The sequence below is a fragment of the Palaemon carinicauda genome, chromosome 5, assembly GCF_036898095.1.
Source record: "Palaemon carinicauda isolate YSFRI2023 chromosome 5, ASM3689809v2, whole genome shotgun sequence".
Lineage (NCBI taxonomy): Eukaryota > Metazoa > Arthropoda > Malacostraca > Decapoda > Palaemonidae > Palaemon > Palaemon carinicauda.
Window position 1 is genome coordinate 7,883,570 of NC_090729.1, and position 15,141 is coordinate 7,898,710.

A 15,141-nucleotide genomic window follows, 5' to 3' on the forward strand; every position below is an offset into this window, starting at 1 on the left:
CAGATACCTTGTGCTGCAGTCCTCTGCAAGGCCAGGAGTAAGTATTTTTACGTTCATAATACTTGCAGGTTTCATGCCCCCTGCAGTATCATTTCCGGATCCCTACATTAGGAACCCACAGGTTTGCAATATATGTCGGACATTAATGTCCGAAGGTTTTTAAAATTGCAAGTCTACAGAGACTAGGGATACAGCTCAATATAAATTACGCAACTGGGTGAAAGGCTTTCAAAAGATCTCTCCGGGACCTTTCCTACCTAATGATGGGATGCGTAAGCTACTATTTCCGGAAGCAAGTGAGGAAACAGTAGTGCCTCAGGAGCTAACTACATCACCTGACGGCCAGAAAACCTTTTGGATTAAGGGCAAGAAGTGCCCCAAGGTAGAAGAGTAAAATGTTGCGTCAGAATTTCCTCCGCCTGTGCTGGCTTTAGAGCCATCGATGTCGACATCTTCGTCTTCTATCCCTAATTTGGATAATGTGGTACAATTATGTATCCAACTGAAGAATCAAATAGAGAGCTTTCATTGACAAAATGAAAAGCAGAAAGTAAAACGCAAGATAGATCCTCGTAAAGTTTCTCTTGTCGCTTCCCAGAGGTCAGTCAAATGACCTATAAATCAAGACCCACCAACATGCTCGATAACAAATCCCTGGAGGTTCGCGGAGCAGATGCCGATTTCAAATGGCAATCTCTGCATCTCAGAAAAAATAGGTGCTGTTCCTTTGGACAAAATTCAATTTTGGCCAAGCTTTCATGCTTTCCCTAATTGTTGGGTTCGACTGAAGTACGAACCAAAGTCAAGAAAAGGAACGGAACCAAAGGAGGTCTTGATTCTCGACCATGATAAGGCACAGACTATCCTTTCAGGTAGTCTATGAAAGGGGGGTTATTCAGAGTCGAAGGTATTCTCACTGAATAACGGACACCCTTCCTTTCTTGCTCCTACTTCACTCTCATTCCCCTTTATGGGGAAGGCATTTACTTCTGTTGCCAAAGCGGTAGAGGCGGGTAAGCCATGTCCCACACTCGATGAGTGCAAGCCTTTGTCACCAGCCTTTCCTGGACAGGAAAAGGATTGGAAGGAAGTCCATTTGACATTTTCAGTAGGAAAATTAGACAAGGACGTCGCAAGTCGACAATTCAAGGTATGTCTCCCTAAATTGTCTGAGTTGCTCTTGTGTAATGAACAGGAGTCAAAGGAGAGACTTGCAACATCCCTTTCTCTACAAAACTACATAGAGTTGTGTTCAACCTACGAGAGTACCCCAGACATGCTCATGGTCATAGCCAAAATGCATATGGCTCTCTTGGTGAAGGACCTTTACGACTTTATGAAGGCTAGGAGAGCATGTAGAGAGTTTGTGTTCGCTGATGCAACAGTAAAACACGAAACAAGGAAGCTAATAACTTCCAACATCTGGGGTAAAGACCTCTTCCCACACGAGGTCACTAAGGAAGTAGTTAAGAACGCCACCATGGAGAACATAGGTCTTCTCCAAAAATGGGGCATTCCTTCAAAGAGAAAATCTTCTGTGGTTGTGGGTCCCCAACCTAAATAGAAGATTGGAAATACTGGAAATATCTGATCTGCTCAACAACATCCCACTATTCCAGTGACCACGATGCTACAGGCAGATGGTAAAAAATCTAAGCCTACTGACTACTCGAAGCATAAAGACGCTTCGGCTCGGAGGAACTTTCCCTCAGGATCGCAGGACCTTCGATCCTTCGGTCCAAAGCCTATTCAAGATGAGCCAGAAATGTCCCTACCATCATTTCCTTACCTTCTCTTACAGTTCAAAACCCTCTTGGAGGAGTATACTTGAGAGCTATAGAGCATACAGGTAGTAAGAAAACTTTAGCTCATTGAGTTCCAGGGAAGGCTGCTTCGTGTTCACGAAAAGGACTCAAGATATCAATGAGCCATTCTGAACTTGTTGCCACTCAACAAGTTCATAAAACACAGCAAGATCTGAATGTTAATCCTTTTGAACGTATGGACCTTGTTCCAATTAAGGGTGTTCGTAGTCTTGTCAGACCTGAAAGGTGTCCTTCGGAACCTTCCAGTCAACCACCCCCCTTCCTCTTATCTAGAATTCATGTTACAGAGAGTAACATTCATCCTAAGGAAGATACGTGTCGGACACACAGTTTTAAGTATCTTCAAAGGATTAACGAACTTAGTCACGTCAAATTCAAGCCTAGAAATAGTTCAGGTATTAATATACCTGATCAAGAGGCTGGAGTGGGCAACACCTTAAGTGTCCGGCCCATGTGCATTCAAAGAGATGACCCGGTTCCTGGGACATCACGGATGCAAGATAGGCTTCTAGAAGTCTCGACTTTTTCCAGCTCAGTGGTTTCGATGTTTAAAAAACCATCGAAGCCCTCAGTCACATCAACTCTCCTCTCCTTTGGAAATATAAAAGGAGCTCGTGAGGTCTGTCAAGAGACTCAGGTATCCAGTCTGAATACCAAAACTCTAAAAGGAAAAAGGGCTAAACTTTCCCCAGTTCGCTATAGTGACAGACCTGGTGCTAAGGGCACACCGGAAAGATGCGTTAAGAGCTTGGAGAAAACAAGCATCAAACGCTTGAAGATATAAAAAAAAGACTGAGATCGGTCCCTCTTTAATCGCTTCTCTAACAGAAATTAGAGCACGAAAGTACCAAGACTCTGCTGGTACTTTCATGGGGCGGGGGGGAAAGCCCCCTTCACTCAGATCAGGCTCCTTACGACTGATCTGGGACACCGAAGCGATAAGAAGACGTCACATTCGAACGTCTCATTCAGTCCTGGTGAAGTTACCCATCCCTCTCTTGAAGGGACGCCACCTACCAGCAGTTCATTTACAACTGATCCACGATGTGACGGTGGATACTCTATTTCGATACAAACCGATAGAGTTGGAATGGTCCATGGGCGCACACATATTCCCTCCCAGATGGGAACTAGTCCCGGAACTGTAATTCGACTTCTTCATCACGAGCGTCTTCAAGAAACTACCTCGCTATATAGCCCCATATGAGGATCCTCTAGTGGGGCTGATAGACTAGATGAGGCTGGTCCTAGCTGACCCTAGGTATATATCCGAAGATTCAGAAATTAACTGCCTTCGTTTCATCACAGAGAACCCAAACCCTTCATTTCATGATTTTCTCGCTCTAGCTGTTAGAAAAAGGTTTGGGATCTCAAAAGGCTATATAGAATTCTTAGAAGAATACAAGGCCAAGTCAACAAGAAGACAATATGAGTCTTCCTGGAAAAAGTGGGTTGCGTTTGTCAAAGCAAAAGAAATTTCAATGAACTTCTGTCTGTCCTTCTTTGTCCACCTTCATAGCCAAGGTCTGGCGGCCAATACGATAAATACGTGCAAGTCAGCTTTGACTAGGCCTCTCATATATGCCTTTCAAGTGGATCTGGCGAATGAAATCTTTAATAAGATTCCGAAGGCATGTGTTGGTGTGATACTGTTATTAACACACATTTGGGTTCCCATCAAATTTCATCTTCAATGTGTTGTAATATTTGGCTTGGTAAGTTACATCTTCAAGTATGTCTAGGTAAGCTAACTTTAAAAAAGTTTATTCCTTTAAAACAGTTATTAACATCTCCATCACAGGAGTATAGATGGTTTGGTCGGATGACCATTCCGTATGACAACTTAATAAGAACTGCCCAAAGAATCAATATCACAGATATCGTATAGTCAGTTATCTCAGCATTTAAACACATAATGTAAACTAAACATTGATAGAGGAAGACACCTGCATCCGGTGCGACACAACTCTTTCTCACGGTTTGTATTTGTGTTTATTCCTCATAAAAATGTTACAATGCTGAGGTTTGGCATTCGCATTCTGGTTATGACATGACTATGTCATTTTTCACACTCGCTCCTACTTCCATATTGACTTCTTAGGTCATGTATTTAAACATGTAATTTTACATATATTACACATGTGCTAGGCTTAAGCCAGCGGTACTACCAAAGCCCATCTCTTGGTCTTTGGACAAGGTCTTACATTATGCTTCATCTGTGAACAATGAAGATTGTTCTCTTAAGGATCTAACCCAAAAGGTTTTTTTTTTGTTCGCTATCGCCTCCGGGGCTAGAGTTAGAGAATTAGTGGCCCTATCCAGAGATGAGGGTCACATTCAGTTCACGGAAGTAGGAGAACTGAATCTATTTCCTGATCCATCCTTTCTCGCTAAAAACGAGCTACCTACTAAGAGGTGGGGTCCCTGGAGAATCTGCCCTCTGAAGGAAGATGTCTCTCTATGTCCTGTAGAGTGTCTAAAGGTCTATCATCATAGAACTTCAGACTTCAGGGGAGGACAGCACTTTAAAGGAAAAAATTCAGGATCAAATTTATCCCTAAAACAACTAAGGGCAAAGCTCACCTACTTTATTCGTAGAGCGGATCCGGACAGTACTCCCGCAAGTCATGATCCGAGGAAGATTGCTTCATGACTGAACGCTAGTAATATGTAGTTGAAGAGACTGTAGAACATTTGCATTTTAAAAACATTTTAAAAAACATTTAAAAAATAAATAATTTTTGGGCACTTAATAAAATATATAAGCCCTAAATGTTAGAATAAAGAATCTATGGGCATCTAATAAAATATATAAGCTCACTCTCTCTCTCTCTCTCTCTCTCTCTCTCTCTCTCTCTCTCTCTCTCTCTCTCTATATATATATATATATATATATATATATATATATATATATATATATATATATATATATATATATATATATATATATATATATATATATATATATATATATATATATATATATATATATATATATATATATATATATATATATATATATATATATATATATATATATATAGAGCTTATATATTTTATTAGATGCCCATAGATTCTATATATATATATATATATATATATATATATATATATATATATATATATATATATATATATATATATATATATATAACTTATATATTTTATTAGATGCCCATAGATTCTTTATTTTAACATTTAGGGCTTATATATTTTGTTAAGTGCCAAAAAAAGTATTTATTTTTTAAATGTTTTTTAAAATGTTTTTGAAATGCAAATGTTCTACAGTCTCTTCAACTACATATTACTAGCGTTCAGCAATCTTTCTCGGATCATGACCTGAAGGAGTACTGTCCGGATCCGCTCTACGAATAAAGTAGGTGAGCTTTGCCCTTAGTTGTTTTAGGGATAAATTTGATCCTGAATTTTTTCCTTTAAAGTGCTGTCCTCCCCTGAAGTCTGAAGTTCTACGATGATAGACCTTTATATATATATATATATATATATATATATATATATATATATATATATATATATATATATATATATATATATATATATATATATATATATATATATATATATATATAGAGCTTATATATTTTATTAGATGCCCATAGATTCTTTATTTTATCATTTAGGGCTTATATATTTTATTAAGTGCCCAAAAAATTATTTATTTTTTAAATGTTTTTTAAAATGTTTTTAAAATGCAAATGTTCTATAGTCTCTTCAACTACATATTACTAGCGTACTAGCTGCTTTTCGTGCACAACACTGTTCCAAGACAATTTTTACTCCTTTGAGCGAATGAAGGGGCCAGTTTTAAACGGCTTTGAATTGAATTAAATAAGGAGTTTTGTCTGGACATGACAAAACGTTCTGTTTGATCTCCATCTTATTTTTCCTTAAGCCTACGCCAAACAAAGATGTTAACGGTGATAAATATCATCACCGTAACGCTGATTGCTGCTAGTAACACATAGAAATGAAGGTCTGCATAAGTCGGTGTCGGGTGGTCCATCTCGGTTAATTTCATCAACCGCTTAGCCACACGTGCATTGAATGGGAGAGGTAAAGATGCAATTGTAGTCGACCACGTGAAGTTCGTGAAGTAGTCCCGTTCTCTAATGATAGTCTTGATTCCACGGACCATGTAATTCGGGGACGTACCAATACAACCATCTGCTGCAATGAAGATTTGGGAATAGGACGTGGATCTGTCCGGGCATGATACATTGAAGCCGGCCTTATCGTATCGTATCCACGAGCCGTTGTTCAGTCTGCAATTGAACTTATTATCGTCAAAGGGATAAAGCTTTTTCAGACAATTTTCATGTATATGGGAGAGAGCACCGTCTAGAATATACAAAATATATCAAAGATATATTTCACATTTATTGTTTACTTGACAGTATGTTATTTCTCTTTTATTTACATAAACTCCCGGATACCTTTTAAAATATTTTGTTTCTTGTTAAGCATGGGATTTAGGAGTTTATGTTTTGAGTTCCTTCTACTTCTCATGAATCGTAATCACCAAGTTGTAATTAGCTATTTAGATTTACTATTATTACTTTATTTTAGCTAAAGTTCATGTTCATAAAGTTAATTTGGCTGATTCATGATAAATGTTTTCTTGATTAACCTTTTCAAACCCAAAGCTATAAATGAAATAACTAAGTTTAGCAGAGGCGACCATATAATGTCTCGAAGAAGAGGTGACGATATAACTGCCAAAACGCAGAAGAGCAGTTGTGACTCGAAGACCAGAACGACAGGACCTGTTGTTGAACACTCCTACATGTTTTTTGTGTATCAGCCGATCTGCTTATAGTCTTCATGGATGACAGAGTATAATGGTATAATTAATATGAAGATTTACTATTAAGAAGTTTGCCGAGGACAGCTACTATTGACGATGAAGGCGAAATTCAACAAAACTACCGAAGGATTTGGGGAGAGAAAGGAGACGGGTTTTTAGCAGTTTGGAGGTAAGAATCGAGTTACATTTACGCGTGTTTCAGTCGATTTTCAAATTCATTATATATGAACTTTGTCGGTTCATTAACCTAACTTGCACGTCCTATAAATTATTACCTGATAGTTCGTGATATTTAGAAGGAACTTAATAATTGTTATTAGTGTTATTTTCTTGTGAACTTTTGTAAAACTCAACGAGGTTTAAGTATCAGAGGTTAAGCTAACGAGTAACTCAGTTCTTTTATATTAATATTAAAAAACTTCTAAAAACTTTAGACTGTGCTATTGAGCTTGCTTACATATTGGCTAAGTAGACTAAGCACTGGAAAAAACTTATACTAAATTTTAAGCTAGGCATTTATCCTAGTAAATAACTTTAAATTTGTATCAGGCTAGCCTAAAACTTAGCTAAATACTAAGTATATTACGATCTCTGCTATCTAATTTATTACATTTTATATATTTACATTTAAGTAAAAACATTTAAGGCTTACGCCTTAGTCTAAACCATAGATGGCCATGACCTCTATTATAGATATTTCATTGTATTGTCAGGTTATGGAAAAATTCAGTGGTGACCATGTTGTGCTGGAGTGGTGTCTGGCGTAAGGTCATCTCTCCAAGAATATAGCACGGTTTGGAAGGGTTACAGTGCACAAAGGACAAGGATTCTCTCAAGCAAAGGGATTAAATTTTATTTTACTCGGTTATAAATTTTCTATTTCATTTTGACTGTTGTAATTAAATATAAATTAAACGATTTCTTTAATTTACCCTGTCACCATTAATTTGTATATCATTGCATGATTTCAAGTAAAAAGTTTTTCCATATGGCGACCGTGACAGGATTCGTGCAATCCTTAACCTCCCTGTCCTTTGTGTTGTAAGCCTTTTATTGTGGGTGGGGCTGTCCTCGGCTTCTTTATTTTTCATATTTGATATAGGCTTATTGCTATATGTTGTGAAAGCATCAAATTTGTGCTCGGTATTTGAATATTTTTATTGAAGTGAATATGTCTTTTGTAACACGGATAAATATTCGTAATTGCTGGAAACTTTGATTTGTGTTTATCTAGGTTTGGTATTAGATTAACTTTGTAGAATTATTAACATATCTGAGGATATATTGAAGAAACGGCGTTCTTACGTTCGGCAAAGAGTAACAAAGATATATAATACAGTTCAATCGAATCTCGAAGGATTGTCTGAACAAGATAGACTTTTGTATATTCACAGACTTGAATAGTTAGAAAAAGAACTGTTATGGTTAGACCAGGATATATTGAACTATGTCATAGATAAGGAAGACGAAAGCCCCATTGAACAAAAGATTTTCACAGATGAAGACTACCAGAAAAAGATAATGTCGGCTTTGTTAAGTTTACAAAGGCAATAGGCTTCTAGTTTAGAAACTGTAATCACGCCTACCCCGGTAGTTAACCTTAAGAATGAGTTAAGGATGCCTCAAGTTCCTTTACCTGAATATGACAACACCAAGGGTCAGTGTTTAGTAAAGTTCTTTTATGAATTTGAAAAATTGACTGACAAACAAAATTGGTCAAATCACTTAAAGTTTATGTATCTACAAAATCAGTTGTCAAAGTCTCCAAAGGCACTTGTGAATTCTCTTGATATTGATAACCAGTCATATGACGAGGCAAAGAAATTATTATTGCAAGCATTTGCAACTCCATTAACACAAAAATATGATGCAATTAAGAAACTTGTAGAATTTAAGTTAACTTTATCAGGTGATCCATATGCCTTTGTAGCCTCAATGAAAACTATTATGAATGCATTCAAAAAGCTTGGCGTCAAAGTTGACGATGTTCTCCAGTACTTCATATGGCATGGTCTTAATGATCGCTTTCAATCTTTACTAATTCAGATAACAAATGAAAGCAAACCCTCATTAAGTGAAATTGAAAGTAACGTATTTGAGGCTGTTGAGAGGTATAACAGAACGAATGAAAGAAATTTTGAGCAAAAGGAGAAAACTAGGACTAAGAATATAGAATCGAGCACAACTCTCGCTACCAAAGTTAGTGTTAGCCGTAAATATAAGTCATGTATCTTATGTACAAAGGATGGTAAGCAAGATACTGCTCATTTGCTCGTAAATTGCCCAGTTTTTGCGAATCCTAAAATGAAAGTAGAGAAACATAAAGAGCTGAATGCTTGTGTTAGGTGTGGCTATCATAATCATGTGACTCGTCAGTGTAAATTTAAGTTTACACAAAGATGTAGAAATTGCAGTGGATGGCATTTTACATACCTGTGTGTTGCTAAGGAGAGGCTTAATAGTTCCAGTACTAAAGCTTCTGATTCTAATAATTCTGAATCCACTGAAACCTCTATGCATACTAGTGGGAAAAAGCCAGAACCGAAGCATACTTTAAATAGCCTCACATTAGCTGAAATTCATCAAAATGTTACTGGTGGTGCTGCAATTTTACAAACTTTTACATGTTCTGTGGCTGAAGAAAATAATGTGGTTCGAGTTTTACGAGATTGTGGTAGCCAGAGAAATTTTATTTGTAATAAGCATGTAAACCATATGAAGTTCCCTGTCCTAGCAAAAAACGTATATATGACTATTCATGGTTTTAATTCTACTAGGGACCTTGTAACTGATATTGTTAATGTACCTCTCAAGTTAGGTAGGGAATGGCATTCCATCGAAGCAGTTGTTGTATCCCGTATTGATATAGAGTTGAAACTGGAGGGCTTAAATGTCATTGTTAAAGAATTTCAAGATAGACATTACATTTTAGCAGATAAGTTTCTTAGTGGTAGTGTGGACACTATTGGTAACATTGGTCTTATCTTGGGAAATGATGCTGACTTTTTGCTGTCGCTAACTACACACAAATTTGGATTAAGCAATCCCTCTGTGTATCTTGACACTCCAGTTGGTGTCATGCTCACAGGTAATATTAACAGAATGATGAAAAACTTGGATTATTTACCTAACATTAATATTGGAAATATTCACATACTGCGGTTAGCACTCAAGGAGACACACTTTGTATGGAAGGGGAAGCTGCCCAGACTAATAGACAATTACAATTCCCCGATAGACATAGCTTTTTGGCAGTCTCTCAGTCTGAACTTCGAGATGACGATGTTGACTTGATTTCCAACAGATCACCGGCAAGTATCAAAGTTCAAGAAGCCAACACTAATTCAACCTATGCTATTTTTAACAAAAAGGGTAAGCTAAAGCAGTCTGAATTGATTAAAGATACGGAAGAAATGCTTGAAAAGCAATGCATCGAATATCTGGACTCTGAAAAATCCCAGCTATCTGAAGATGACACAGAAACCAATAAAAAGCTAGTAAAGTATGTTCTTGATAGTACAGAACGAGATGAAGAAGGTAGACTAGTAATGCCACTGATATGGAACAACAAGATATCCCATTTGTTAGGGAAGAACTTCAATTTATCCCGGATGATACTGAAGTCTAGCTTAACACGTATGAAGAATAAACCTGAGCATTTAAAGATGGTTAATGATGTATTTAAAGAGCAACAAAATCTGGGAATCATAGAGAAAATTGAAGATATTAATTCTTTTATAAATGAACATCCAGAAGCTAGTTTTTTGCCTCATATGCCTGTGTTCAAAATGACCAGAGACACGACTAAGTGTCGAGTCGTGTTTCTGTCTAACTTATGTGAGAAAAACAAATCTGCGAAGAGCACTTATAGTCACAATCAGTGTATGCTTCCAGGCCCTTGTCTGAATCACAAAATTGCAACTTCTCTGATTATGCACAGATTTGACACCCATATGATTTGTTTTGACTTGAAAAAGGCATTTTTGATGATAGGACTCAAGGAAGAGGATCAGAATAGATTGTTGTTCTTATGGTATCGAAATATTCTTAAGGGTGACTTTACTGTTGTGGGCTATAGGAACAAGCGTTTAAGTTTTGGCCTAAGGCCTAGCCCTTGTCATCTCATGCTAGCTTTGTTCAAAATCTTGATACTGGATGTTGAGAGTGACAACGAAGAAATGGTTAACTTAAAGAAATCGCTGTATAATACCATTTACATGGACAATGGGTCATATTCTTGTAACTCTGCCAAGGCTTTATATGAAGCGTACTACTGTCTCCCTAATATCTTTGGACCATATAAATTTGAATTGCAACAATTCGTAACAAACGATGCAGAACTGCAAGAAATAATTGACCGAGATTATGATAGTGAAACGCCCAAAGAGGTAAAGTTGCTCGGCATGGTTTGGGATAGGGAAGCAGACACACTAGGCCCTGGTAAGATTTTCCTCGATACGCAAGCTAGCGGTCAATTTTGTCAACATTGAATAGTATCTATGATATATTTAATATCTATGGACCAATCTTGAACAGGGCCAGGCTGTTTCTTAAAAAGCTTCAAGAAGACAAGACTATCACATGGGATAGCCCTCTCTCAGAAACATTAAAAAGGGAATGGACACTTATTGGAAAACAGGTGAATTCTACTCCTAAAGTAGTAATTCCTAGATTCCTGGGTAGGAGAGATGGTACTTATAAACTAGTAGCATTTTCAGATGCAAGTAAGGATATTTATGGAACTGTGGTGTATATTGTAAATGTCTTCGATGGTAATACAAGTTTTTTGACAGCCAAGAGCAGGGTCGTTAACAAACAGTTAGAGAAGAAAACCATTCCTGTAATTGAATTTCAAGCTTTGGGACTAGCCACAGAGACTGTAATCAGTTCATTTCAAGAACTTGCTGGTCAATCAGTCGTTACTCCAATCAAAATTGTGAGCATGGCGATATATTCAGACAGTATGGTTGCTCTTAATTGGCTTTACTCCTATACATATAAGTATGATAAATTGCAGAAGAAAGGAGTTTTTATTCAAAATAGGTTGAAAGCTATAGGTGACTTGTGCCAAGTTTTCCCAAAAACATTTTCATTTGTGAATGCATATGATAATCCTGCAGATTATATTAGTAGATGTGTCTCATACAGGAGACTTCAGAAGACTGCGTATCATGGTGGACCCGAGTTTCTTAAGAAACTTCATAAAGATGAGGTTCAGTTTAGTTTCAAGGTGCCAAACCCCCTTGAAAAGAGAGATGAAGTACCCGGCCCTGAAAGGGAGGATACTTCCTTAATCACTGTCTCAACAGATCCTGAAAGTAAAGAAAATAACAAGAAAGACATCAATAGCATTGAACACTTGATACCCCTGACTAAGTTTTCCAGTGTCCATAAGCTAGCAACTGTTCATAGGATGGTGTTGAAATTCATCAAAAACATCAGAGAAAAACTAACAAATAACGGAATCGATGTTCATTGGGGAAATTGTGTCAAGGAGAAAAATCTTTATGCTTTAGCATGTAGGCAGATAATAGGTAAAGAACAGGAAAATAACTTCCCAGAAGTTTGTGAATTCTTCAAGAAAAGTCATACATTAAAAAGAAACATTCCCAATTTGGTAACTCAAATGAATATTTTCCAGAGCAAAGACACTTTGCTAAGAATCCGGAGTAAATTCGGAAGAAACGAACAGATTTTCTTTCCTGTGCTGTTACCTAAGCATAGTTTGCTAACTAAATTGCTTATTCGTGATATGCATGTTAGTCTAGGACACGCTGGTGTGTATTCGATCTTGGCTCAGTTACGTAAGCAATTTTGGATAATCCACTTTTATTCCACAGTAAAGAAGGTACTTAGAGAATGTATAACTTGTAGAGGGCTTAATGAGAGACCAATCAAAGCAAATCAGAGTGCCTATAGGGATTTTCGGAGCAATCCACCACCTATTCCATACAGGTATATTTTCATAGATTACATCGGTCCTTATACAGTAATATGGAATGGTGAAAGGAAGAAGATTTGGTTATTATGCGTGACGTGTTTGTGGAGTCGAGCCATCAACTTGAAGATATGTTTATCTGCTGATACTCGAGACTTTCTCAAGGCCTTCCAACTACACATATATGAGTTTGGCATCCCGGAATTTTGCATATCTGATTTGGGATCCCAGCTAACTGCTGGTAGTAGAATCATTGGAACCTTTCTCAACGATTTTGAAACGCATGCCTTCTTTGAAGAAAATGACATTAAGCCCCTGAAGTTCGAGCATTATGCCAAAGGTAATAGTTCTTTGGGTTCGCTAGTTGAAAGCTGTGTAAAAATGGTGAAAAAGCTAATTTTTAGCTCTATTAAGAACACTGTGCTTGATTATCAAGATTTTTACTTTCTTATTTGTCAAACTGTCCATCTTATTAACAAAAGACCTATTGCTTTTAAGGATAGTCTGAGAGATGCTTGTATTGATAATGTAGAAAAACCAATAACTCCTGAGTGTTTACTTAAAGGCTATGATCTGGTATCAGTGAACATTATTCCCGAGTTGCAGAATTCTTCTTCAGATGACACCAATTGGGTGCCTGGTAGTAGTGCTATTGATGATGTTAAGGATAATTACTATAAGCTTAGACAAGCTAGAAACAGACTAGTTGAGGCATATCATGCAGAATTTCTTGCAACTCTCATTAATCAAGCAGTAGATAAAAGGGATCGTTACAGACCTGTCAATCATAAAACCTTGGCTGTTGGAGATATTGTTCTGTTAAAAGAGGACGCAAGCAAACCAAGTACTTATCCACTTGGTATAGTAAAGAAGACAGAAGTAAATCACCTAGGCGAAGTAAAAGCAGCTCGTGTGCTTAAGGGTAAGTCTCGTGAAGTTGTGTACAGGACAACAGATTCACTCATTTTGCTTCTTCCCAAAGAAGGATTTCATACTGTTGTTGAAGTTGAAACTGAAGTACCTAGTGATATATTAAAAGTCAGAGAGAGGAGTAAACGGGCCGCTGCACTTGAATCTATGAGAAACACAGAACTCTTGGTTCAAGAGGGCCTAGTATAATGGGCTTACGTGGTTATGTATATTACCATATTCTTTGGGGTAAGATACACATGGGCTATAAAGAGTGTGTAATGAAATTGTTGCTGGGAGTGAATAAAAGTTGAACAAATGGTTTCTTTGATTAAACTTGGTAAACTTTAATGAAATTGTTGCTGGGAGTATACAAAATATATCAAAGATATATTTCACATTTATTGTTTACTTGACAGTATGTTATTTCTCTTTTATTTACATAAACTCCCGGATACCTTTTAAAATGTTTTGTTTCTTGTTAAGCATGGGATTTAGGAGTTTATGTTTTGAGTTCCTTCTACTTCTCATGAATCGTAATCACCAAGTTGTAATTAGCTATTTAGATTTACTATTATTACTTTATTTTGGCTAAATTTCATGTTCATAAAGTTAATTTGGCTGATTCATGATAAATGTTTTCTTGATTAACCTTTTCAAACCCAAAGCTATAAACGAAATAACTAAGTTTAGCAGAGGCGACCATATAATGTCTCGAAGAAGAGATGACGATATAACTGCCAAAACGCAGAAGAGCAGTTGTGACTCGAAGACCAGAACGACAGGACCTGTTGTTGAACACTCCTACATGTTTTTTGTGTATCAGCCGATCTGCTTATAGTCTTCATGGATGACAGAGTTTAATAGTATAATTAATATGAAGATTTACTATCAAGAAGTTTGCCGAGGACAGCTACTATTGACGATGAAGGCGAAATTCAACAAAACTACCGAAGGATTTGGGGAGAGAAAGGAGACGGGTTTTTAGCAGTTTGGAGGTAAGAATCGAGTTACATTTACGCGTGTTTCAGTTGATTTTCAAATTGATTCTATATGAACTTTGTCGGTTCATTAACCTAACTTGCAGGTCCTATAAATTATTACCTGATAGTTCGTGATATTTAGAAGGAACTTAATAATTGTTATTAGTGTTATTTTCTTGTGAACTTTTGTAAAACTCAACGAGGTTTAAGTATCAGAGGGTAAGCTAACGAGTAACTCAGTTCTTTTATATTAACGTTAAAAAACTTCTAAAAACTTTAGACTGGGCTATTGAGCTTGCTTACATATTGGCTAAGTAGACTAAGCACTGGAAAAAACTTATACTAAATTTTAAGCTAGGCATTTATCCTAGTAAATAACTTTAAATTTGTATCAGGCTAGCCTAAAACTTAGCTAAATACTAAGAATATTACGATCTTTGCTATCTAATTTATTACATTTTATATATTTACATTTAAATAAAAACATTTAAGGCTTACGCCTTAGTCTAAACCATAGATGGCCATGACCTCTATTATAGATATTTCATTGTATTGTCAGGTTATGGAAAAATTCAGTGGTGACCATGTTGTGCTGGAGTGGTGTCTGGCGTAAGGTTATCTCTCCAAGAATATAGCACGGTTTGGAAGGGTTACAGTGCA

The 15,141-nt window shown here is 36.7% G+C and overlaps 1 protein-coding gene and 1 long non-coding RNA gene across 2 annotated transcripts; both read left to right on the top strand.

Annotated features, from left to right (window-relative positions):
* Positions 1 to 6,513: 6,513 nt before the first annotated feature.
* On the top strand, positions 6,514 to 7,539 carry LOC137640426 (uncharacterized). The gene is made up of 2 exons (XR_011044346.1): positions 6,514 to 6,820; positions 7,365 to 7,539. It is a non-coding gene; the product is annotated as an uncharacterized lncRNA (long non-coding RNA).
* Positions 7,540 to 8,268: 729 nt separating this feature from the next.
* On the top strand, positions 8,269 to 13,708 carry LOC137640751 (uncharacterized). The gene is made up of 4 exons (XM_068373228.1): positions 8,269 to 8,308; positions 8,582 to 9,739; positions 9,907 to 11,039; positions 11,291 to 13,708. Exons 1-4 carry the CDS (start codon positions 8,269 to 8,271, stop codon positions 13,706 to 13,708), a joined length of 4,749 nt encoding a protein of 1,582 aa, XP_068229329.1.
* Positions 13,709 to 15,141: the final 1,433 nt, after the last annotated feature.